Genomic DNA, 25,553 nt, shown 5'->3' with positions numbered 1-25,553 from the left:
CCGTCGCTATTATTACAGACTCTTCCGGTTGTGCGGAACGCAGGCATTTGAGGCCTGCGGGAGACATTGCCGGCTCCAGCTTTTTGCTGAGACACGCTGGTGGCAGAATGGACCGGAGGAAAAAGCCTTTGGATGTTACGGCCTCCTCGGTGAGTGCGGGTACAGGTGATGCTACGGGGCTCCGAGTTCTCATCTCCAGTAGACAAGAATCTCGACCTTGTTTCTTCACTCGGGAGACCCAGACCTGGCCTTCCCTCAAACAGGAACTCGGACCTGGCTTTTCTCGGATGGGGACTCGGGCCGACTTTCTTACTTACCGGACGCGGTACTTGGCTTCTCCCCTCGGATACAGGACCAGGATTCCCTCTTTAGATACAGACCTGAACCTGGTGTCTTTTCCTGTTTGAGTGCCCCTGCCTTCCCCCTGCGGCAACCCGGCCAGGCCTCCTTGCCAGTCCTGTCTCCCTCTGTGCTTGCTGTACAGGCACAAACCGCCTTCCTCGTTTCCTTTCCACTCCACGGACTAGAAGGGGTCTCCCAGAACATGAGGGAGGGTGACTTATTCCCGGGGATCCGAGAGCGCCCAGCGTCCCGACCAGGAGCTAAACAGTGTGAATGCACCCATAGGTTGCAGTGCCCGCGGGTTGTAAGGTCTAGCGGGATGTAAGCAGTTTTTGTTAAATTAGTTACTTACTTCTAGGGAGAAAACCTGCTCGAGTACGTTTCTGTGCACTATCTCATTGAATTCTCCCAACTGCATTAGGGAGTAGGTGCTATTAATATCCGTGTTTTATAGCTGATAAATTTGAGGCCCAGTAAAGGAGGTGGCTATTCCCAGCTTACATACAGAATTCTTAGAGATAGAACTGGTGCACTCAGGCTATTCCTCACCAAAGCTATTGCCTTTTCTGTTACATCAGAGCAAATTGCCTAATATTTGATTTAATCTTCAGTTTACTGCAAAGTATTAGGATGCAAAAGGACTGCAAAGGAAAACTACTACGTGTCCCAATATTCGGATCTCTTTTTCTAGTCTCATATTGAAAATTAGTCCTAGTTATTATGGTTCAGCATAAGGAACCAAAAAGCTGTAAATATTAAGGTTATTCTATCTGTCAGGTTAAAATAAGCCATAGCCATCGTAGAAATGCCATCTGGAAATGGACAGTACTCAGCGCATCTTCCTCTTAAAACTCAAAAGTGGTCATAGAAGAGGAAAATGTGTGGCTATAAAATTGTTGCAGTTAAGAAGACTCAGAAGAAGGAACCAAAGTTCTTGTGTTTAGAAACTTAGGGTATTAGGTCTTAGGATGAAACTGCCCTTAGCATTATTAAATCTCTGCCAAGGCTGCTTTTAAATTGGTGTCTTCCAAAATAGAAATCATTGAACTCAGTCATTTTGATTTCCCTTAAAAGTCAGTCTGTGATGCTGGGTTCTATAAGTATCTGATTTATAGGGAGCTGTATCTGGACCTTTAAAAAAGGAACTGGCATTTTGTATTTCTTTGCAGAGTAGACAGTGGTGATAGGTATAAGTGAGAGGTAGGCATGGATATTCACCCAGGAGCCCTGTTCTTTCCTGTTTTTGAACCCAGTGATTCAACCAAACTTAGAGTTTCCAGAACATACATAAACCTGGAGATCTTCTCATTCACTCAGTCCACTTTATTTCTAACTGTTGAAATCTTGCCGATGTTTTTCTTAAAAGTTTATTTATTTATTTATTTATTTTTAAGATTTTATTTATTTATTTGACAGAGAGAAATCACAAGTAGATGGAGAGGCAGGCAGAGAGAGAGGAAGGGAAGCAGGCTCCCTGCTGAGCAGAGAGCCCGATGCGGGACTCGATCCCAGGACCCTGAGATCATGACCTGAGCCGAAGGCAGCGGCTTAACCCACTGAGCCACCCAGGCGTCCCTAAAAGTTTATTTATTTAAGTAATCTCTACACCCAACATCAGCCTGAAACTCATACCCTGAGATCTAGGAGTTGTGCTCTCTTCTGACGGAGCCAGTCACACTCCCCTTGCCTATCGTTTAAAGCTCGGCTCAAGGCTGTCTCTGATCACTGTGGACAGAAGGAAATGCCCCTGTAGCTGAACTTCTGTGCTTTTTATTCCACCACCACCACCCCTTTTTAAAGATTTTATTTTTAAGTAATCTCTACATACAATGTGAGGCTGGAACTCACAACCCAAGATCAAGAGTCTCATGCTTCACCCACTTGAGCCAGTCAGGTGTCCCTGTTTTCTTTCACTCTTAAAGTCATTTATTACATTTTACTGATATTATAAGTTATCTTTTTTTTTAAAAAATTAGGTTGTAACTCTTTGAGGCATGGGAGTGTGTATTTCATGTTTGTATCCTGCTCTTTAGTGCTCAGATAGTTGATGAACAAAGATATTTTTCTGCAGAAATAATAAATTGTGATGATTAAATGAGGTTACAGTATAAAAAAGCCAAGTAAAATGTCAGGCATAGAGAAGGTATTTTAAATTGTTAGTTCATTTTTAAAAAATAATTTATTTGTCAGAGAGAAAGCACAAGCAGGAGGAACAGCAGGCTTCCCGCTGAGCAAGGAACCTGATGTGGGACTCGATCCCAGGACCCTGAGATTATAATCTGAGCCGAAGGCAGCTGTTTAACCGACTGAGCCACACAGATGCCCCTTAAAGTTATTAGTTCAATCTGAATCTAACAAGTGCAGACTTCATTTACTTTGCTTAATCACCTTCTCCTTAGCCCAGTATTGAAGGTTAGGGTAGAAATATATTACCAAGAGAACTGGAATGCTGTAGACTTGGTTTTATTTTGTACTGGATTATGAATTCAGAGACATTTAATTTTGTATCCATTTTTGTGCATTTATAGGAACTTTAAATTTTGCTTTGAGAATTAGAATAATTTGGAAATCTAGTCACTCATTAGAATTAACTAAATGTTTGCTCATTGGTTTTATTCTAGTTGGTAGACCTTAAGGCTGAACTCTTCCGAAAACAAGAAGAATTCAAACAAGAAAAACTTCTAAAAGATTCCGGAGTTTTGGGAAAACCAAAAACAACTAATAAGGTAAAAATAAGATCTGGTTATCTCCATTAATTCTAAACATGGGGAAATTATACCATACCTAGGTTTTTTGAAAATGTCCTTCTCTGCTACATATAAAAATTAAGAGAAAATCCCTGGTAGTTGAACATCTGCATAAAATGTTTTATATTAAAATAGAAATTAGAGCATTTAAAAGCACATTATAATACTGTAATTATGCAGCACTTCTTTTGCAAGAGTGCGTGTTTTAATTAGTGGTTTGTGTACATTCTTAGGAAAGATCAGCTGTATAGGTATTATTAATACAAACAGATAAACAATTAGATGATACAGTAATATAGTAGAAAATATCAGGGTCTTTAAGAGTTGTGACTAGGTTATGGTATTTATCACTTCTATTAATCTATCGAATTAAGTGTAATCATTCAGGAGATAAGAGATAAGTAATTCTGTAGACGTGTAAAGGAATTCTTTATATAATTTAGGGCTTTTTTTTTCAGCACTAGCTTTTCCTTGTATAGTTTGTCTGCATGACAAAGGTTGGCTCTCATATCTAGTTTTCTTCATAGATTCGTAAGGTTAATCGTTTTTCTTCTGATGCGTAAGTAGAGATTTTTTTTGCAATCACTTGGTTCTGTTTTGTCTTTTTAAATAAATATGCTCCAGAAACCCAGTATCTGGAGCAAACAGAATGCAGGAGTTTCAAATCGAGCTGAGAAGGATACAGAACAGAAGATCGAGGAACAGAAGACTTTAGACAAAGCAAGGTAAAGTTAAGCTGTGCTAACTATAGTTGCCTCTGGGGCTACTCAAGCAGAGAAGTGAGAGTTCCACTTTTACACTTCTGGGTTAAACAGTTTTAATTTTGTCATTTTTTCAGCCATATGTTCTATAAATATAAAATAGACACTGAAAATAATATAATTTGCAGATGTATTTGTAGTCTTATAAAAAGAGAAGACATAACCTCAGTCTGAAAGATGAAACAAGTTTTCATCATCAAGTTTTCAAGGCTCCCACTTTGAGCCTTTAATGGGCACTAAGATGGTCATCAAGTGTTTAAGAAGTGTCCACATAGTGGTGTGGTTCTGGGCTACTAGGTAATATTACAGTAGCATTTAGAAACTAAATTATCCCCCTTTTTATTTTGAAAAACTTGAAAACAACAAAATAGTTGAAAGAAGAGCACGGTGAATCTTCTAATATTCTTTTTTTTTTTTAAGATTTTATTTATTTATTTGACAGACAAAGATCACAAGTAGGCAGAGAGGCAGGCAGAGAGAGAGAGAGAGAGAGAGGGAAGCAGGCTCCCTGCGGAGCAGAGAGCCCGATGCGGGGCTTGATTCCAGGACCCTGAGATCATGACCTGAGCCGAAGGCAGAGGCTTTAACCCACTGAGCCACCCAGGCGCCCCTCTTCTAATATTCTTTACCTAAGTTCACCAATTAATGTTTTTCCTCGTTTGTTTTTGCTTCTCTCTCTCTCCCCTGCCTTGGTGTATGTGTACGTAGAGAAACTTTGGTAAACATCATGATACTTTGCCTCAAAATATTTCAGTATATATCTCCCAAGAACAAGGATGTTGTCCTACATCACTATAATAATGCTATCATACCCATAAAATTTAATACTAATAAAATAATATTATCTATTTTATGGTATATAGGCAGAGTTCACCAGTTATCCTGGTACAGTTAAGTCCTTCATAGTTTTGTTTTGTTTTTTAATTTAATCCAGAATTCAAAGATTGCACATTGCATTTAGTTTTCATATTTTTCTTTATTTTTCTCTTTTAAGGGGGAGAAATTTTGTTTATAGCACAACTTTTTTTTTTTTTTTAAGTTAATTTATTTTTTTCTTGAGTAATCTCTAGACCTGACGTGGGGCTCAAACTCACAACCCTGAGATCAAGAATTGTACACACCTCCAACTAAGCCAGCCAAGCAGCCCGGATGGTGTATTTCTTTAGACTCCTTTAATCTAGACTAATTCCCAGGCCTTTTTCTTGTCTGTTATCCCATTGCTGTTCTTGAAGAGTCCAGACCTGTTGCTCTGCAGTGTATGATTACAGTCACGTTAACTGTTTTTGGTTAAGAATAAAATGTATATGGGCGCCTGGGTGGCTCAGTGGGTTAAGCCGCTGCCTTCGGCTCAGGTCATGATCTCAGGGTCCTGGGATCGAGTCCCGCATGGGGCTCTCTGCTCAGCAGGGAGCCTGCTTCCTCCTCTCTCTCTCTCTACCTGCCTCTCCAACTACTTGTGATTTCTCTCTGTCAAATAAATAAATAAAATCTTTAAAAAAAAAAAAAAGAATAAAATGTATATGATGTGTTCTTCCTATTGGATCACAGTAGGAGGCTCACAGTGTCCGTTTGAGTTGTTATTGGTGATGAAGGTTGATCACTTGGTTAAGAAAGGCCTGCTAGATTTTTCCACTGTAAAGGTGCTCTTCCCCATTTGTAATTCATAATCTAAGGAGGGAAACTGAGATTATGAATATCTTGTTCACCAACATATTTCCACATAGTTATTATATTGGTGATTTCTAAGTGATGATTTTTCTAATTCTTTATTCTATCTTTATCTTTATTTTCATTCCATTTATTAACTGGCATTCCTCTGTAAAGAAGAACTCTCCCTTATTTGCAGTGTCACCCTAGATTTAGAGAGAATCCCCCATTTTTTTTTTTTTTAAAGATTTTTTATTTATTTATTTGACAGACAGAGATCACAAGTAGGCAGAGAGCCAGGCAGAGAGAGAGAGAGAGGGAAGCAGGCTCCCTGTGGAGCAGAGAGCCCGATTCGGGGCTTGATTCCAGATCCCTGAGATCATGACCCGAGCCGAAGGCAGCGGCTTAAGCCACTGAGCCACCCAGGCGCCCCCCAAGTTTTTTTTTTAATGAAATGATCATCTTTGTTCTTTTTTTAAATTTAATTTAATTTATTTGATAGATCATAAGTAGGCAGAGCGGCAGGCGGGAGTGGGGGGAAGCAGGCTCCCTGCTGAGCAGAGAGCCTGATATGGGGCTTGATCCGAGGACCCTGAGATGACCTGAGCCGAAGGCAGACGCTTAACCCACTGAGCCACCCAGGCACCCTGAGAATCCCAAGTTTTAATGTCTGTCATGACTCATGTGCTTTTGATTTATTGCATAATAAAAAGTGCAGTTGCAAACAGTGGTCACTAAGGTTGCTCAACTCTTCTGGGTCTGAAAAAAAGAGAATATTAGCACATTTGGGACACTGTTTTTCTTTGCATTGAACTATTCCCAGCAGACTTGGGGTATATTAATTTTTGAGACATCTTTCTCACCTCCTGGACATATTCTCAGAAATCTAATTTGTTGAAGAGTAAAGTTTCGTTTATACATTGGTAAATGTTTTCCCAGATACTTTGCTATGATTTTTTTCTGTCCAGTGACCTGTTAATGTAATACTTTGGCTTCTCTGCACTTGTGAGGGGTCAAGTCTTTCCTTGGTTGGCAGGATTTCTGAGTCTCCCAGAGCTCAGAACAGACAGGGGCAGTTCCAGAAAGGTATAAGGCCTTAGGCAAGTTACTTCTCCATTGAGACTTTTCTTATCTATGTAGTGAGGTGGTGTCTACTCAGCTTATGGAGCTCTTGAGGGATTAAAGGAGATACATAGTGTCTGGCACATAGTGATTCCAGATAAGTATTCCATACTCTTGCCCTCTGAATTCCATCTTACTGAAGAAATTTTTCTTTGAAGTCTCTAATTACTTCCTCATCTACTAAATCCAGTGGCCATTTCTCAGTACATCTTCCTTGATCTCCATTACTCACTTGTAGACTCTCCTGCCATATTCTGTTACTGTATCCATACTCCATATCCTTTCTCACATGTTGATGTACCTGCCTTACTCTGTCCTTATTTTGTGCCTCTCTCTCCTGTGCTCAGCATCCTCCACAGCTCTGGTCTCTGCTTGAACATATTGAGCTCATTCCCACCTCCTCTTTACTCTGCCTCACTTGCTTTCTTCCCAAGATCCTGTCATGGTGGACTTCTTGCTCTCTAGGCCTTAGCTCAAATGTCACCTTCAAAGAGGTTTCCCCCGGCTACCTTTTCTAGTGTCCACCAGTTACTCTGTTCTGATGCCTGCTCTATGTGTTTTGTTTTTTAATTAAAGTGTTATTTTCATGGAAACAGTAAGATTCTACACAGATTATTACAGTAAGTCCCCCTGATGTAGGGCAAGTTAACCTTTTGGAAGTTGAAGGGCCTCCGGTGGTGACAGCTGCTTTTATTTCCTCCCCTTCTCAGCCCTTGTCCAAAATCCTCATTCTCATTGATTTATTATTGTCCTTCTCCCCTTCTATAAGAAGAACTATGTGAGTGTGGGGAAGGAAGGAGGCATGGAAGCAGTACTTTTTGAATGAATGTGCAAAATGGGAGAGGACTCTTTCTGACCCAGATGGCAGAGAAGCAGATGACATAACTGACGGCATGCTTTCGTGTGTGGTCTGGGTACTCTCCGTGATAATCCTAAGAGGCAGTGGTGTTTTTTTTTCATCTATTCCAGATTTAGGAATTGGGACTACAAGAAAGGTGAAGTAATTTGAAGTAATTTGTTCCAGAGCACATAGCTCTGTGACCAAGGGACTTTATTGTCTCAGAATGCCATTAGAAATGAAATTTTCTGGGGCGCCTGGGTGGCTCAATGGGTTAAGCCTCTGCCTTCAGCTCAGGTCATGATCTCAGGGTCCTGGGATGGAGCCCCACGTTGGGCTCTCTGCTCAGCAGGGAACCTGCTTCCCCCTCACTCTGCCTGCCTCTGTGCCTACTTGTGATCTCTCTCCCTGTCAAATAAATAAAATCTTTAAGAGAAAAGAAAAAGAAATGGAGTTTTCCATTGTGATTAAGTGTGATTCCTCACAAGCAAAAGCTCAGGTGACCTTTTTGGGACTTCTCTTTACCATCATTAAGTATTTCTAGAATAAAGAATTGCCAGCTGTCTTAGTCTGTGTCCACTAAAAAATAAATGTCACCAGAATTAACATGAGCAGAGAGGCGGCTTTATTGAAATACCAGGGCTGATGTTTGTTTTTTATTAGCTATGTGTCATGAATAAATTATTCATGCTCTGTATAAAACAGATATCATATATATATATATATATATATATAACATTCTTTAAATTCAATTAGTTTACATATAATGTATTATTGGTTTCAGAGGGATAGGTCTGTGATTCACCAGTCTTGTATAATACCCAGTGCTCATTACATCACATGCCCTCCATCACCCAGTTACACCATCCATCCATCCCCCTCCCCTCCAGCAACCCTCAGTTTGTTTCTTATGATTGAGTCTCTCATGGTTTGTCTCCCTCTCTGGTTTTGTCTTTTTTTTTTTTTTTTTAAAGGATTTTATTTATATTTGACAGAGAGAGATCACAAGTAGGCAGAGAGGCAGGCAGAGAGAGAGAAGGGGAAGCAGGCCTCCCGCCAAGGAGGGAGCCCTATGCAGGGCTCAATCCCAGGACCCTGAGATCACGACCTGAGCCGAAGGCAGAGGCCCAACCCACTGAGCCACCCAGGCGCCCCTCTTGTTTTATTTTTTCCTCTCTTTTCTATGATTGTGTTTTATTTCTTAAATTCTACCCATGAGTGAGATCATATGGTAATTGTCTCTCTCTGATTGACTTATTTTGCTTAGCATAATAACCCTCTAGTTTCATCCATGTCATTGCAAACAGCAAGATTTCATTTCTTTTGATGCCTGCATAGTATTCCATTGTGTATATATACCACATCTTCTTTATCCATTCATCTCGTGGACATTTGGGCTCTTTCCATAGTTTGGCTATTGTGGACATTGCTTCTATAAGCATTCGGGTGCACGTGCCCCATCAGATCACTCATTTGTCAGGTATTGTATTTTTAAGAGACTTATAAGAAGTTGGTCTTTAGCCCCCTTAGAGAAGCCTAATAAGCCATAGATGATCAGGGACCCTTGTCTGAAAACAGTAATGCAAAGAGTTTACATTGAATTTGGTGATCTGTCTAGAAGGTTGTATATAGAAAATGTTTTTGTTTAAATATCTCCTTTTTTTTTTTTTTTTTTGGTATTTAATTCAGGTTGCACTTTGCATTTGCATCTGGAATCTTACTTCATTATTTATTTTCAGGTACTGATTGAGAACTTGTGCCAGGCATTGTTGTAGGCCCTGGGATACAGTCATGAATAACAGAAACATGGGTCTGACATTTAGTTGGCAAATCAGGTGTCACTGGATCTGAGTATCCCCTTAAGGTGGAGCAGTCAGCTCAAGTTACAGCTGCTGCACCATCAGACTGGGTTTCTCTGGTGCAGGGCGTCACAGTCAGACAGGATTAGCAGGAATGGCAGGTGTTGGACCATTTCTAATACTTGTCTTTTTTTTATTCTAGGGAGAAATTGGAAGAAAAAGCCAAATTATATGAAAAAATGACTAAAGGAGACTTTATAGGTAAATACAATAATTTATTTATACTTCTCTATTTTCTGTAACTCATACAGCCCTATAATATTTTGTTATTTGTTAAAATAACCATAAGAACGGGGAGGAAATTTAAGGAATAATACAGATTACTTCCTGTGCTGGCGAGACCAGAAAATCTGCAATAATTGCTGATTGCCCAGCGTGTACCAGGCTATGTTAAGTGCTCTGAGGGAACAAACAAGATTCTCTGCCTCTGCCCTCAAGGGGGTCATCATCAATGGAGGCCAGTGGTGCAAAAGAAAGGTAGGAAACAAGGTCCAAAGAGACTACCATTATAAACTATTATAGCTATGTTAAAAAAGATTAGGAGGGGGTTATGGGTATACAGGGTGTTGAAGTTATCTTTCCTTTTCTCTGTTTTTTGTTTTTTCTGTGATGTGCCTGTAATTGCTTCTAAAATAATAAAAAGATCCCCCTTTCCTCATACTGTCCAGAAAAGTAAAACCCAGTCTACATTTAGATAGGAGTAAAGAGATTTTATTTTATTATTTTATTATTTTTTTAAGATTTTATTTTCTTTTATTTGACAGAGAGAGAGAGAGAGTGGGAGGAGCAGAGGGAGAAGCAGACTCCCTGCCGAGCAGGGGGACTGATGCGGGGCTTGATCCCAGGACCCTGGGATCATGACCTGAGCTGAAAGCAGACACGTAACCGACTGAGCCAGTTAGGCACCCCAGTAGAAGAGATTTTACAAGGCAGTGTGTATTTTATTGCCAAAAGGCATTTGGGGAAGTTCTTAGGGAGAAGGTAGGCTCTGATAGGGTCTTAAAGGCTTTGAATAGCTGGAGAAAGGATTCTGCAGGGGGAGAGTGGTGAGAGCAGATCTGCAGAGGGAGGAGAGGGCCAGTGTTGGCAGAACGGATTAGTGTGACTAGGCCCAGTGAGCTGGAAAAGGGGGCAGTGGGGCAGCAGGAGAGGCAGGGCTGGAACCCTGGTCGTTGGCTACCCATACAGCCAAACTCCCTCTTCCCGGATGGCAGAGGCATGTACCCTGCATGGCACTTAAGCCCCGTGTGGGAGAGTCAGGCACTCTTAAATTAAGCTAGGGTACAGCAGAGGGGCCCTGTCTTCTTCCTTAAGAAGCAGCAGGGTGTCCGTTAACCAGGAGGCCTCACTATTATGTGGTCTTACAACTCTGCTCTGGGAAAGTACATCTCTTGGTCATGTGAGTTATGTTGTGGCTTTAAGAAAAATTAAAATCTTTTACTTTTGATTCAGACTTGACTTGTACTGTTACTCTAGAGACCAGGTCCAAAGGCCTGTGGATGTGGGGATGTGGTCCGAAACAGCAGGCTTATCTTATGATGGGCATCGTGTCCCTGTGTGTTTGGGCAAGTTGAGTTTTGAGCCTCAGTTATTCTCCCCTGTATGCTGGGGCTTAACACCAGATACTAGGATAGTATCTGCCCCGTACAGCACAATACAGTCCTCAGAAAAACTGGAGCAGCTCTATAAAATCCAGCGTAGTGACACTTCACATCAGCCTTACTGTGAGTACGTCAACTGTCCTGGGCTAAATTAAAGTCATGGAGTGTTATTTAACTTCCAGTGTATTAGCTCAGGCAGGTCACAAGCCACACGTCTCTGTGTGCCCTGCAGATCCTGGCACCATGCCTTGCCTGAAAGTGCTGTTCGTTGAGTTGAAAAGAATTCAGATGACTTTGTTTACCCTATACAGTGATGCTTAAAACACCGTACCACCGCAGTGTAATTAGGGTTAAGTAAGGTAGCCCCTTGGGGGAGGAATACGTAGCAACAAAGGTCTGTTGCTCCGGTCCGGCAACATGATCACTGTAGTTCTGCATCGACATGTCACTGGGTGGACAGGTCTCTTGAGATCAAATGGTTTGATCTTAAAATTGCATTCTGAGACCGTATTGCTCACTCATCCTATTGATGGGTCAACAGAAGACTTTAAGCACTTGTAAGAATTTTTTGTGTGGTCTGTGTTTCTGATGGCCTGTTTGCTGCTTCCCCGTGAGGTCCGTGATGGCTCTGTGTCTTTGAAGTGTTTAGGGGGAGGAGGAGGTAGTGAATGCATCCACTAGTCAACTGTCCAGGGCTAGCTGCCCAGTGGTGACTGTGACCACTTCATAGCAGTTCCATCTGCTTTGAAAAGAATGTCAAAAATCTAAAAATTGGGGCACCTGGGTGGCTGAGTCGTTAAGTGACTGCCTTGAGCTCAGGTCATGATCCCAAGGTCCTAGGATAGAGTCCTGCATTGGGTTCCCTGCTGGACGGGGGGTCTGCTTCTCCCTCTCTCACTCCCCTGGCTTGTGTTCCCTCTCTCACTGTGTCTCTCTCTGTTAAATAAATAAATAAAATCTTCAAAAAAAAAAATCTGAAAATTGATTTTTCTGTCTTAGATGAAGAAGTGGAAGATTTGTACCTTGTGGATTTCACTCAGAAGATCATAGATAAACACAAAGAAATGGAGGTGTTTGGTGCCAATAGAGATTCTAGAAAGGCAGCAGAAAGAGATGATGATGAAGAAAATCTTTCTGAAAAAGATATACCTCCTCCCCAGGACCCCAGTGAAGAATGGTTGGTGATAATGACACAGTTTGGTCATGTTAACATTCTCAGACTTGTGTTTACCTTTTTTTCTTTTTTTTTAATTAAAAAAAATTTTTTTTATTAACATATAATGTATTATTAGCCCCAGGGGTACAGGTCTGTGAATCGCCAGGTTTACACACTTCACAGCACTCACTATAGCACATACCTTCCCTGTGTCCATAGCCCAACCACGCTTTTTTTTTTTTTTTTTAAAGTAGTCTGTACACCCAACATGAGGCTCTAACTCACAACCCCAAGATTAAGAGTCCCTTGCTCTATCGACGAGCCAGTTAGGCACCCCGACTTGTATTTATTTTCCAAAAGTGTATTTGTTTGGATGTTGTCAAACCATTTTTCCTTATTGTTCCCCAGTTTTCTTTCTTTTAAGATTGGATTTACAGATGCAGAAATAATAACTCTGAAGAAGAAGTAATCACAAGATAGCCAAGTATAAAAGGCATTAATACACCTGTTTCATTGGCATGGAAGAGTTGTTTAGACAGAAGCATGTTCTTTTGTTACCCAGGTTGCCCATGCCATTATTCAGACATGATGAGTCACTGTCTAGCTGGTGGTGATGTTCATTTCCATAGAAAAGAGGCAGACAGAGCTGGTCCAGTAAACCTTACCTGTGACTGGGACATTATCTGGCAGCGTGGTATAGGCACTGGGGACCTTGGACCTGTGTAACACTGGCTCCATCTTTCCGTGGTAACATGACCACTTGACCATGATCAAGTTCCATCCTTGCTGAGGCTCGGTTTCCTCACCTATAAAACAGGTGATTGTGTTGCCTTCAACTCCCTTCAGGAAGTCAAGCGTATTCTGAGCTACCCAAGAAACTGCTGTCTGTGGGGAATAAGCGGGCATTTGGTAAATTTTTGTTGAAATTATCCTGAATTTTATCTACATGTAGGTGAATGATGGGGAAGCCAAACTTGTCTTTTCTTTATGAGACTGATACATCAATAAGAGACCAGAATGAAATCATCCGAAGGGAATTTTCTCTTCTTAACACTGTAAGACTGGTACTAACCCTGCCTGCCCACCCTACTGCCTGTGCAGAGCCTACCCATCTTCCCTTCCAGGCTCAGATAGCCTCATTATTGGGGTCTTTATTAGAGACTGTATTAGGATGGTTTGCAGCATTTGACCTTTGGTCAGCCATTGGCCCTGCTGGCAGGGGTGGGTTCTGAGTGTGAGAGCAGTGCCAGCTGCTGAGGATCACAGGGACCTCGAATCTTTGTAATACCCGGGGTGTCCCCAGTGGCCCAGAGATAACATTCACATTGGGATAGAACACGTATTTTGCTTAGCTGCTTTCTAAAAATTTATCTTGGGGCGAGGTCTTCTGGCTGCATACTTGCTACAAGCAACCCAAAGAGAAGCACGTACAATGCAGTTACTCCCACTGATGCTTTTCCTCTTTGTTTTCATGTGAGTGAATTCTCCCTCACCCGGACCCTGGTAGTGCTTAGATGCGCTTCCAGTTCCTTTGGGTCTTACCTCTTCTTTAGTACTGGCACACAACTAGCCTCATTACCAGAAAAAGATGTGAGACAAACTTTGGATCCTTTTCACATCCATCCTGCTATTTTTAGGAAGTGTTTCATGGGCATGTGCCATAACTTCCCCCCTTGGAGCTCATTGAAGATGACATGACTCTGAGTTGTCCTTTATTATTCTTGTACCTCAAGTAATTGTTTCCCTGGGGCTTGCTCCGTGATTGCTGATTACACAGAGCACTTGCTGACTACTGTCTTGCCACTTCTGTTTTGATGGGATCTGTACATTTTAGAGACCTTCTCCAGAAACAGAATAGCCTATGATTGCTTTTCATAGCAGAAATCTCATCTCCTCTGAAAGGTTTAATGTTTTTTTTTTCCCCCTTACTAATGCCGTGTGATTACAAGCAATTTGTCAGTGATTTGAAGAGTTTGGAGGGCAATTGAAGGTGTCACATGCCACCATATGGTGAAGGAAGACGCACTGCAAGCAGTTCTAACGCTTTTTTTGTTTTTAAATTAAGCTCCAGAATTGTAACTAGTTGTAAAATCCTTTTGGTAGTTAAGTTCCAGGTGGTGGAAAATCTTGCTGCAAAAAATATTGTAAATAATTACTCAGACCATCTGGCTAGATGATTTTCTTTTTCGGTTCATTAGAAAAAGTGGGGGGTAGGGAGGAAGAATGAAACTGCTTTCTAGAGTTGGAGGTTTTATTTCTTGTGGTAAGCAGTGTTAGGACAATAGTAATAGATTCTCCAACATTGTTTTCAAATCATGAGCTAACAATTGGAATCAGCATGTGTAAGAGGAAAGAAATGGCCAACAAAAGCAAAGCCACATATGTGAGACTCTGACCTTGAGCTGCACTATCAATACTGACCCCTTTCTGTGTATTTAGCACAAAAATGGGAAATTACTTTCCCATAATTAAGCAATAAAAAAAAAAAATCTGTTGCATCATGGTGCAATTAAAATGTTTTCCATGAAAATCTGTCCATATTTCCTGTTGTGGGAAGTTGGTCTTTCATTTTGCCTTTCCATCTGCCTGGTTCCCTTGGCTGTCTAGTTTGGGCAAAGATGAGGAAAGAGGAACTGAGAGTGAAAGATAATAGACTGGCCCACCGCTAAGATGCTTTTGCAGTACAAAATGCGTGTTGCTTTGCTTCCCTCTAATTAATGGGTCCTCAAAATATCATGACTTGAGAAATTTCTAATTGGAAAGAAATGTACCAATTAGAAGAAATAAAAGAATAAAAAGTGAAATTTGGGAAGACTGAGAAAATGAACACGTTGAAAATGGTACAGAGCTCAGTTTTTCTGATGCTAATAAAATATGTGAAATTGTCTAAACCAGATTGAAGTCAGTTCTGAGATGTTGCAGCAGGGGTCTGTATGGGTTATTAATTTTTGAAATCAGATATACATGATCAGTCATTTTCTGCAGTTTCTAAACTTAGGGTTTAATAAAGGGCATAATGAGTTTATTGTGTGTCAACTTTAAACTTTAAAAGCATTTTCTTATCAGTAGTAATGGTCTCTCAGGTGGAGGGTTTTTCTTGGTAGTGAGGCTTACATTAATTTTTTTACTGTGCACCAACTCCCTAACTTTAAGGAACCATATGTCATGTACAAAGCTGCCTTCACATGTTTTCACTTTTATTTCAGGGTGGATTATGTGGATTCTTTGGGGCGATCTCGGCGCTGTATGAAAAAGGATTTGCCAGATTTGCTGGAAATGGATAAAAATCTTCAAGGGAGGCTGTAAGTATGTGATATGTGAGGCTTTGCCTGGGTTCTGAAATGCAGACACGAGGATTGTTTTTGAGTGAGGCTGCTTTTAGTTTATTATCTTTGATGGTCCAATGAGGAGGTTCTCTTCTTAACATATAAAAATATCTACTGAGGTGCTCTTTTGTGGCTAGGTACGTACACAGTCCACACTTGGGACAACCTGAGTAGTCGATCATCCATACTGTGTGGCTACTAAAATGGATCTGTTTACTTGGAGGGGTGTTGGATATCAGAACGAAAAATAGAGAATAAACCCAATCCAACAAACCTGCCTCTGTGGAGAAAGGTGTTTAGGAATATATACTAGGTTCCTAGTGGGAGCAGAGAGGTTGTTAGTCTATTAACTTTTTCTTTGTACATTTTTGTATTTTGAAGGGCCTGATAGCTAGATTTTTTTCTACAGGGGCCAAGACACATCGAAGAGATAACTTGCTCCTATGCTCGAGGGAATAAAATTCCCCTCACCAAGGGCAGTTTTTATGAGGAAAATGGTGGGAGAAGGTGCACTGTATCCAAATCCTTCAGGTTCAGATAGGCCTGGGCTCAGTGCAAGGAAGGAAATGAAGAAGCCCTGAGCTGTCTGACAGAGGCCGTGAGGTGTGCCTGGGCAGTAACATTATGCAGCCTCCTCTGTACTGGGCAGGTGACTATGCAGAGGCGGCTCAGGTTCCTCCTTCCCTGAGCCAGGGTGGGAAGGAAATGGATTTGTCTCAAGCGCCGAGAAAAGATCCTGGTGTGCTCTTGTAACAAGTTGGCTGCTTGATTATAGAAAGGTGAAAACCTTCTTTGTAATTTCCCAGTGATATTGGGTCAGAAACTTCTGAAAGGAACTGTGTTCTTTATCAACTAGAGTTGCTTGTCTGTGATCCATCCTACTGAACTGAAGCATTGCTGTCTCATGTCTCTGAACTAAAGAGTTTTGTTCTTTTCCATTACTAGTTTCGTTAGTCCTGCTAATGAGAAAACCTTATTATCTGAAGATATGAGAAAAGAACTTCAGCGCCAGCAATGGGAGGAAGAAGAAAGAGAGGCCTTGAAAAGGCCAATGGGACCCATACATTATGAAGACATTCGTGAAAATGGTATGATCATCTTGCAGCTTTTTAAATCTTTTTTTTTTTTTTAATCGTGAACTAATGGTAAGCATAAAGGGAAACATTCATAAAGCAGCAGCTCTTATGTAGAAAGAAAAGATTCCAATTTTGAAATTGAAAATATCCCCTTTGTTCACTTCATAGCCTAAAGAATACTCATATTGGAAATTTCTTTCTAAAAGAGGGTCTATTAATCACGAGGAGGAGATTTTTTTGGCTTAGCTGCTTTTTTTTTTTTCTAACTTGTGCTAGATATCACTGAGTTTCTTTCCCTTTTTTTTTTTAAGATTTTATTTATTTATTTATTTGATAGAGATCACAAGTAGGCAGAGCAGCAGGTAGAGAGAGATGGGGAAGCAGGCTCCTGTTGAGCAGATATCCTGATACGGGACTCAATCCTAGGACCCTGAGATCATGACCTGAGCTGAAGGCAGAGGCTTAACCCAGTGATCCACCCAGTCACCCCATCACTGTGTTTCTTTTTGCTTTGGTAGGAAAGTTAGCCTGAGTCTAATTCATTAATCAGGGAACTCTAATCTTTTGAATAATTTGACTTATTTCAGAGGCCCGGCAACTTGGTGTTGGATATTTTGCTTTCGCTCGAGATAAAGAGTTGAGAAGCAAGCAGATGAAAACATTAGAGATGCTACGTGAACAGGTAAAAATTAAATTCAGAATTGATGTTGAGAAGTGTTTGAGCAGTTGGTTTCTTTTTAGACAACATAACAAAAACAACCTAGTATTTATTTATTTAATTAAATCAGTTTTTAAAGATCTTATTTATTTGAGAGAGAGAGAATGAGAACAGGTGGATGGAGGGGCAGACAGAGAGGGGAAAGCAGACTCTCTGCTGAGCAAGGATCCTGATGTGGGGCTCAGTCCCAGGACCCAGAGATTATGATCTGAGCCAAAGGCAGGTGCTTAACTGACTGAGCCACCCAGGGATCTCACAATCTATTTTTTAAATTGGTACTCAGAATGGCCTTTTTTTTCTTTTTTAAGAAATGTTATATTTAGGGACGCCTGGGTGTCCCAGACTCCTGGGATCAAGTCCTGCTTCGGGCTCCCTGCTCAGCAGGGAGTCTGCTGCTTTTTCTGCCTGCTACTTCTCCTGCTTGTATTTGGTATCTCTCTCTCTGACAAATAAATAAAATCTTAAAAAATAAAAAATGCTATATTCATTTCATAGTTAATATTCAGAGCAGTGATGGACAGAAGTGCATCAAATAAACTTCGAATGATTGATATTTCTGATATTTAATAAATACTATTATAGCCATAGACCAGATACTTTATTATTACTTTTTTTTTTTTAAGATTTTATTTATTTATTTGCAGAGATCACAAGTAGGCAGAGAGAGAGGGGGAGGCAGGCTTCCCGCTGAGCAGAGAGTTCAGTGTGGGGCTCGATCCTAGAACCCTGAGCAGGACCCTGAGATCATGACCCAAAGCTGAAGGCAGAGGCTTTAACACACTGAGCCACCCAGGTGCCCCTACTTTTTAATTGAAATAAAATTGACACATAACATTTTATTAGTTTCAGATGTATGACATAATTATTCAGTATTTGTGTCTATTGGGAAATGATTACTGCTTTGTCAAGTTAATATCCATCACCGCATAGTATAAAATTTTTTTTCTCTCAATGAGAACTTTTAAGGTCCACTCTCCTGGCAGTTCTCAAATATGCATTACAGTATTTTTTTTTAAAGATTTTATTTATTTATTTGATAGAAATTACAAGTAGTCAGAGAGGCAGGCAGAGAGAGGAGGAAGCTCCCCGCTGAGCAGAGAGCCCAATGCAGGGCTTGATCCAAGGACCCTGAGACCATGAACTGAGCCAAAGGCAGAGGCTTTAACCCACTGAGACACCCAGGTGCCCCTGCATTAAAGTATTATTAACTGTGGTTGCCATGTTCTATATTACATCCACATGACTTATTTATTTTATAAGTGGAAGTTTAAATACCTTTTGATTCCCTTCACTCATTTTGCCCATTCCCCACCCTGCCCCCACCACTGGTTCTATCAACTGCCAGTCTGTTCTCTGTATCTATAAGATTATGTTTTGAGATTTTTGGGGGTGTGGAGGTTAGATTCCATATATAAGTGAGATCATATAGTATTTATCTTTTCCTGTCTGACTTATTTCACTTAGCATAATGCTCTCAAGGTCCATCCATGTTGTTCAAATGGCAAACTTCCCTTCTTTTTTAGAGCTGAATGATATTCTGTTCCACATATATGTATATATATAAACACACACACACACACACATACACAAATACACATGCCTTTATTCATCATTGATGGACACTTAGGTTTTTACCATATCTTGGCTATAATTCTACAGTGAACATGGGGGTGCAGATATCTTTCAAATTAGTGTTTTCATTTTCTTCAAATAAATATGCAGAAGTGGAATTGCTGGATCATATGGTAGTTCCATTCTAATTTTTTGAGGAACCTCCATACTGTTTTCTGCTGTGACTGTCCCAGTTTGCATTCCCACCAACAGTGCATGAGGGTTCCCTTTTTTCTACCTCTTTGTCAATACTTGTTATTTTCTGTTTGATAGTAGTCATTCTAACAGGTGTGAGGTTGATATCTCACTGTGATTTTGATTTGCATTTTCTTGATGATTAATGATGTTCATCATCTGTTTATATGTCTGTTGGCCGTCTGTGTGTATTCTTTGGAAAAATGTCTATTTAGGTCATCTGGGTTTTTGTTTTGTTTTTGCCATCTGCCTGTTTTTTAATTGGATTGGTTTTTGTGAGTTTTTCTCACTTTTTTTGGGTCGGGGGTACTGTGTTGTATGAGTTCTCAGTATATTTTGGGTATTAATCCCTTATCAGATAATATGATTTGCAGATATTTGCTCCCGTTCAGTAAGTTGTCTTTTCATTTTGTTGATGGTTTCCTTTTGTTGGGCAGAAGCTTTTTAGTTAGATGTTATCCCACATGTTAATTTTTTGCTTTTGTTGCCTTTACTTTTGGTGTCACATCCAAGAAATCATGGCCCAGACTGATGTTAAGGAGCTTACTGCTTATGTTTTCTTCAAGAAGTTTGATAACTGCTTATGTTTTCTTCAAGAAGTTTGATAGTTTCAGATCTTATTATGTTCAAGTCTTTAGTCCATTTTGAGTTAATTATTGTGTATGGCGTAAGATAGTGGTCCAGTTTCATTCTTTTGCATGTGGCTATCCTGTTTTCCCAACAATTTATTTAAAGAGATTTTCCTTTTCCCATTACATACTTCTGGCTCTTCTGTCATAATTAACTGACCATATATGCTTGGGTTTATTTCTGGGCTCCCTTTCGTGTTCTCCTGATCTCTGTCTCTGTTTTTATGCCAATATCATACTGTTTTGATTACTGTAGCTTTGTAATATAGTTCAAAATCAGGCAGCTTGATCCTTCCATTTTTGTTCTTCTTTCTCAAGAATGCTTTGGCTCTTCAAAGGCTTTTGTGGTTCCATATAAATATTAGGGTTGTTTTTTCTATCATTGTGAAAAATATTCGTTGCAATTCTGATAGAGATTGCATCAGATCTTTTGATTGCTTTGGGTAATATGGACATTTTATCAATATTAATTCTTCTAATCTATGAGCATGCTGTATTTTTCCAGTTCTATGTGTCTTCAGTTTCTTTTGTCAGTGTGTTATAGTTTCCCTTGGTTAAATTTATTTCTAGGCATTTTATTCTTTCTGATGTAATGGGAATGTTTTCTTAATTTCTCTTTCTGATAGTTTATTATTAGCCTATAGAAGCACAACATTTTGTGTTGATTTTTTATGTTAATTTTGTACCCTGTAACTTTTTTAAAAAATTTTTATTTATTTGAGAAAAAGAGGACAAGCAGGCTGAGGGACAGAGGGAAAGGGAGAAGCAGACTCCCCACTGAGCAGGGAGCCTGACGTGAGACTATATCCAAGGACCATGAGATCATGATCTGAGCTGAAGGCAGATCCCTAACCACCTGAGCCAGCCACCCAGGTGCCCCTGTACTCTGCATCTTTACTGAAGCCGTTTATTCTGATAGCTTTTGGGTGGCATCTTTAAGGTTTTCTATATATAATATCATGTCTACTGCAAATAGTGAGAGTTTTATCACTATTATTTATCAGTATGCTATTATAGTTTCATGAAGGTAATTGCTGTTCTATTTTGGTGTTTCAGACTTTAAAATTATAGCTGCTCAGAAGTAACTTATGTAACTTTGATGTTTTAAATTTGGTTTTAAATATGGTACTTTTGGAGTGGCCTGGGTTAGAAAATAGAGAGTTATTTAAGGGATTTATTTAAGGGATTAAGGAGTGGAACAGAATTGGTTGGTTTCCTTGAATGTGAAGATTCCAGGATGCTCTGTGAATACTCGCTAAACTTAGAAAACACGCCAGAGGGCTTGTATAAGAGGACCTCTGTGTTTTGAAGATCTCAAGGCTAGCTTCCCAGAGGTGGCATGAAAAATGAATTAATTAGTCTGGTTTTTTGTTTTGTTTTTTTAAAGATTTTATTTATTTATTTGACAGAGAGAGATCACAAGTAGGCAGAGAAGCAGGCAGAGAGAGAGAGAGGAGGAACCAGGCTCCCTGCTGAGCAGAGAGCCTGATGCGGGACTCGATCCCAGGACCCTGGGATCATGACCTGAGCCGAAGGCAGAGGCTTAACCCACTGAGCCACCCAGGCGCCCTAATTAGTCTGTTTTTAAAATAAATTATTTTATCCCTTTAAGCAGAAATATTGTGAATTTGTCTTACAGTAAATGTTCTCATTTTCTTTTGTATTCAGACAACAGATCAGAGAAATAAACGAGAGAACATAAAGGAAAAGCGAAAGGCAATGTTAGAAGCAAGACTTGCTAAACTCCGACAGAAAAAGATGAAAAAGTCAAAAGAAGATGGAGCAGAGGACGAAAATAGAGGTATATCATGGTTCATGTATCTGACCTTCAAAAGGAAAAATTTTAGTTCCATTGATGTCTCAACAAATAGGACTGGCGCTATGGAAATGAGCCATTTCATTTTATTCTCTAAGCAAGCAGAGTACCTCTGAGGTACTGCCAGGAGTAGGTTTTTATAACCAGAGTGGGGCCGGATGACACTCCAAAGAAACTTTTTCTATAGACAAAAGTATTAACAAAGAGGGCATTGTGTTACTTCAGAGGATGGGCATGGTTTAGTAACTGAGACTTAGAGAAGAGAGGTTTTAAGATGAAGTTTAGTTGTGCACACGTTTCTTTTGCTATGGCTGTATGTTTTTTTGTTTATTACATGTTAATTTGTTTTAAAGAAGAAGTATATTCACAAAATCAGATAAAAGAATTGACAGGTATTGAGTCTGGACAGTTCATGAAAGGTCACAGTGGAAACACTGTTACTTGCTGTGTTCCTGCTGGCTTGCTGCCTGCAGCGGGAGTTACCCTCTTCTGGGGGCTAAGCTGTCTGGATTAGCTCACACAAGATGGAAGTCTGTTTTCTGTTTTAATGCTTTAGAGGTGGTGGGTTTCCAAGCAGGTAGTAGCCTTGCTCCAGACGGTCACCCAGTCCTAGCTTCCTCCTCTCTTCCTGCATCTGCCATTCCTAGAGTGTGCTCTACCTGTAGGACAGAAACTTGCTCTCTGGCACCTGTTCACAGTCCAGCCCCAGGAAAGGGGAAAAGGGGATAGGAACCAGCTGCTTCTTTAGGAATGTGAATCAAAAGCACATGCCACCCACACATTTACATCCCACTGGCCTGAATACAGCTATAAGGGGCTGGGGAATGGCCTGTCAATGAGGCAGCTGCATCCCCGGACTGAAACAGGGGCTGTTCTGTTCCCAAAAGGAAGAAGGGGGTGTGTGGGTATCAGGGGCATATGCCAGCCACTCCAGCCCTCACAGAAACCTGTGCCAAGCCACTGGCCATCTTTTGATTCTGAGCACAGCTTCAGTTTAGCTCTGAAAGGAGACCAGAAACACTGAGGAATTGGGCAGTCATCTGTGCCATTTTATATGATGCTAGGTCCCTGAAATGTGTTAAGCACTGCATACTGTTTCTCTATTTTTACTCTACTCCTAAACATCTGTCATTTCCACAACATGTGAAGTGCCACCACAGTGGTTTTTTAAAAACCCATTTTCTTTAAAAATCTGACCAAAGTGACTAGCCTGTAGCCTGTTGCCATGCTTCAGCTCTTCATCACCCTAAATCCCCTTGCTTTGTCTGAGATTCTTCAGTTGAGTTACTAGGGATTTATGGTCCTTCAGTTGGTCTGGGGAGTCAAAGAGACTTTGAAATTCATCTAACCTGGGTTTGGATCCTGGCTCTTGTCATTTTCTCCTTGTGTGGCATTTCTGAGCTTAATTTTCCTCATTTATAAAATAGTACTACTGAAGTACTACTTTTACATTATAAAATAGTAATACTGACTTTGTTAGGGTTATTACAAGAATTACACGAACTGTTGTATACAAGATACTGAGTCCACTGCCTGGGCCATGATAGGTGCTCATTAAATACTGGTTATTACTTTTACTCTCAAGATTAGCATGTTCTATTTAATGTTTATTTTCTAAATAGCTTTAAGCTTTATTATAATAATGTGTTATTCCCTTGCAAAAAAACAGATGTTATTGGACCTTTGCCACCAGAACCAGAGGCTGTGCCAACTCCACGTACTGCTGCCCAGAGTAGCAAAGTAGAAGTCATTGTTCAGGAGAGGAAGGATACCAGGCCCGGAGTGCCCCATGTTCGAGAGTGGGACAGAGGAAAAGGTAAAGGGGTGTGGGCTTCAAGGTGTAAATCCTTCCAGTGATGGGCTTTGCTCAGAAGATTTTTCTCGTTCATTTCCGTATGATTCTCATGAGTCTCTGTGGTCTCTCGAGGCTTAAGGAATTCTCCAGAAATTTCAGCTGAGTTCTTCTTAGGACCCAGACACTAGCTTATTTGTAAACAGGGCCACTAGAAAGTGTGATCATAAAAGACCAGGGTCTATAATACATCATTTCAAAGTGACAATTTTTTAGAAGCACTGGGTAAAGTTTTTTTTTTTTTTTTTTTAAGATTTTATTTATTTATTTGACAGACAGAGATCACAGGTAGGCAGGAGAAGCAGGCAAAGAGAGGAGGAAGCAGGTTCCCTGCCGAGCAGAGAGCCTGATGGGTGGGGCTCGATCCCAGGACCCTGGGATCACGACCTGAGCCGAAGGCAGAGGCTTTAACCCACTCAGCCACCCAGGTGCCCCTGGGTGAAGTTTTTTAAAATTTGTGCTACCCTCATGTGCCTTTACAGTTTTGGAATGCCCTTTCTCAGGAGTCACTTTTGAAAAATCTTATAAGGTTTGATATTTTAATGTCCTCTGTGTTTTTAGCAGTCTCTTTTTAAAAAAAAATTTTATTTTTTTAATTTATTTTCAGTGTACCAGAATTTATTGTTTATGCACCACACCCAGTGCTCCATGCAATATGTGCCCTTCATAATACCCACCACCAGGCTGACTCAACTTCCCACCCCCCGTCCCTTCAAAACCCTCAGATTGTTTTTTAGCAGTTTCCTTTGCATTCAGTTGAAAATAGTCAGTGTGCCACAGTATTAATTTGGATTTGCATATGGTTGTGTTGGGTCATGCAAAATTTCCTGTAGGTACACCATGGTGCCCACAGCAGCTTCTTGTTGGAGGCTATGATTTATGTCTTTCCAAATGAGATCATTACATTAGGATATTAGCAGGGGCACCTGGTGGCTCAGTGGGTTAAGCCTTTGCCTTCGGCTCAGTCATGATCTCTGGGTCCTGGGATTGAGACTTCTGCTCAGTAGGGAGCCTGCTTCCCCCTTTCTCTGCTTGCCTCTCTGCCGACTTTTGAGCTCTCTCTGTTAAAAAAATAAATAAAATCTTAAAAAAAAAAAAAAAGAATGGTACATTAACTCATGCTATATGAGCTGGTGAGATCCACGACTGAAGTAAAAGATAGGCAAATAGGTGAGTGCCTTAGGTTAGTGCTACTGTTAGAAGCAGAGCTGAAATACCAAATGAGATTTGGACAAGTGTCTTTTTGTGTCTTCTAAAACTCCGTAAAGGCCAAAGTTTGTGTCTCATTGTGAAGTACCTACATCGTGTCAAGCAAATGTTTTGAGGTTTGATTTTTCTAGATTACTCTCTGAAATACAATTTTAGTGCCTTTTTGGCAATACTTCCAGAACCTACCAGCCTTCTCCACAGAGCCTTCCTCGAATCATTCCCCATCTGGTAGTAAGCATTCCCTTTTCTTAGCCTGCTTCCTTTTATTTTTGTAGGCATTACATAGACCTTGTATTATGTTATTGCTATCCTTATTCTCCAGAGAATGGGAGTTGACTTTTAATATATAATAATTGAAAAGTAGTAATGGTAAAAGTTCAGCTGATTCTGTAATCAGTTCTAATAATACTCTTTTATTTTTACTAGAATTTTCCTTCGGGTACTGGTCGAAGAGGCAGGCAGATCTCCGGGCCGAGAGAGATCCTGAGTTTGCTCCACCATCAGATTATTTTGTGGGTCAAAAGAGAACTGGTACCTTCGGTAGCCAGACATGGAACAGATCTGCACCTGCACAGAGTGATCCAGGACAGTGCTCTGGCCAGAGCCATGACCCCAGTTCTTCACATACATCATCCACTCCTGCCCCCAGCAGCCCACCACAAGCCCCCACAGTCACTTTCGAAACTCTGGATGATATGATATCATATTATAAACAAGTGACATGAACTTCAAAACCATTCTCGCTTGGGTCTATAGTACGATGGTGCCTTTTTCTCCCAAATTGGGGAAAATACAACTTTACAGATTGAATTGTATCTTTCTCCTCCTGTTCTTTCCCTAGAGGATACAGACTTCTGTTGGATTTGTCAGCAAAGAAGAAGCTGAATGGTACTGTGGGAATTCTGTGGCCACTTGGCTGTTCATTTCTTTCTGATTGATATGAAGAACTGTCCTTCTGGATTTATGTGTAAGCTGTCATAACATGACCCTAAGGAGCTTATAATCCTGTTTCCTACCCACTTCTTTGGCTTATTTGATTTAAAGGTTC

At 40.5% G+C, this 25,553-nt stretch overlaps 1 protein-coding gene across 1 annotated transcript; it reads left to right on the top strand.

The window, feature by feature from the left end:
- Nucleotides 1–25,508, top strand: CCDC174 (coiled-coil domain containing 174). Its single transcript, XM_059161838.1, has 11 exons — nucleotides 1–149; nucleotides 2,964–3,068; nucleotides 3,714–3,814; nucleotides 9,459–9,517; nucleotides 11,917–12,094; nucleotides 15,280–15,375; nucleotides 16,345–16,487; nucleotides 17,063–17,157; nucleotides 21,297–21,429; nucleotides 23,114–23,260; nucleotides 24,932–25,508. Exons 1-11 carry the CDS (start codon nucleotides 108–110, stop codon nucleotides 25,228–25,230), a joined length of 1,398 nt encoding a protein of 465 aa, XP_059017821.1. The 5' UTR covers nucleotides 1–107; the 3' UTR covers nucleotides 25,231–25,508.
- Nucleotides 25,509–25,553: the final 45 nt, after the last annotated feature.

This window comes from Mustela lutreola, chromosome 2 (genome assembly GCF_030435805.1).
Source record: "Mustela lutreola isolate mMusLut2 chromosome 2, mMusLut2.pri, whole genome shotgun sequence".
Classification (NCBI taxonomy): Eukaryota; Metazoa; Chordata; class Mammalia; order Carnivora; family Mustelidae; genus Mustela; species Mustela lutreola.
This window is presented reverse-complemented; position numbering and strand designations above follow the sequence as displayed.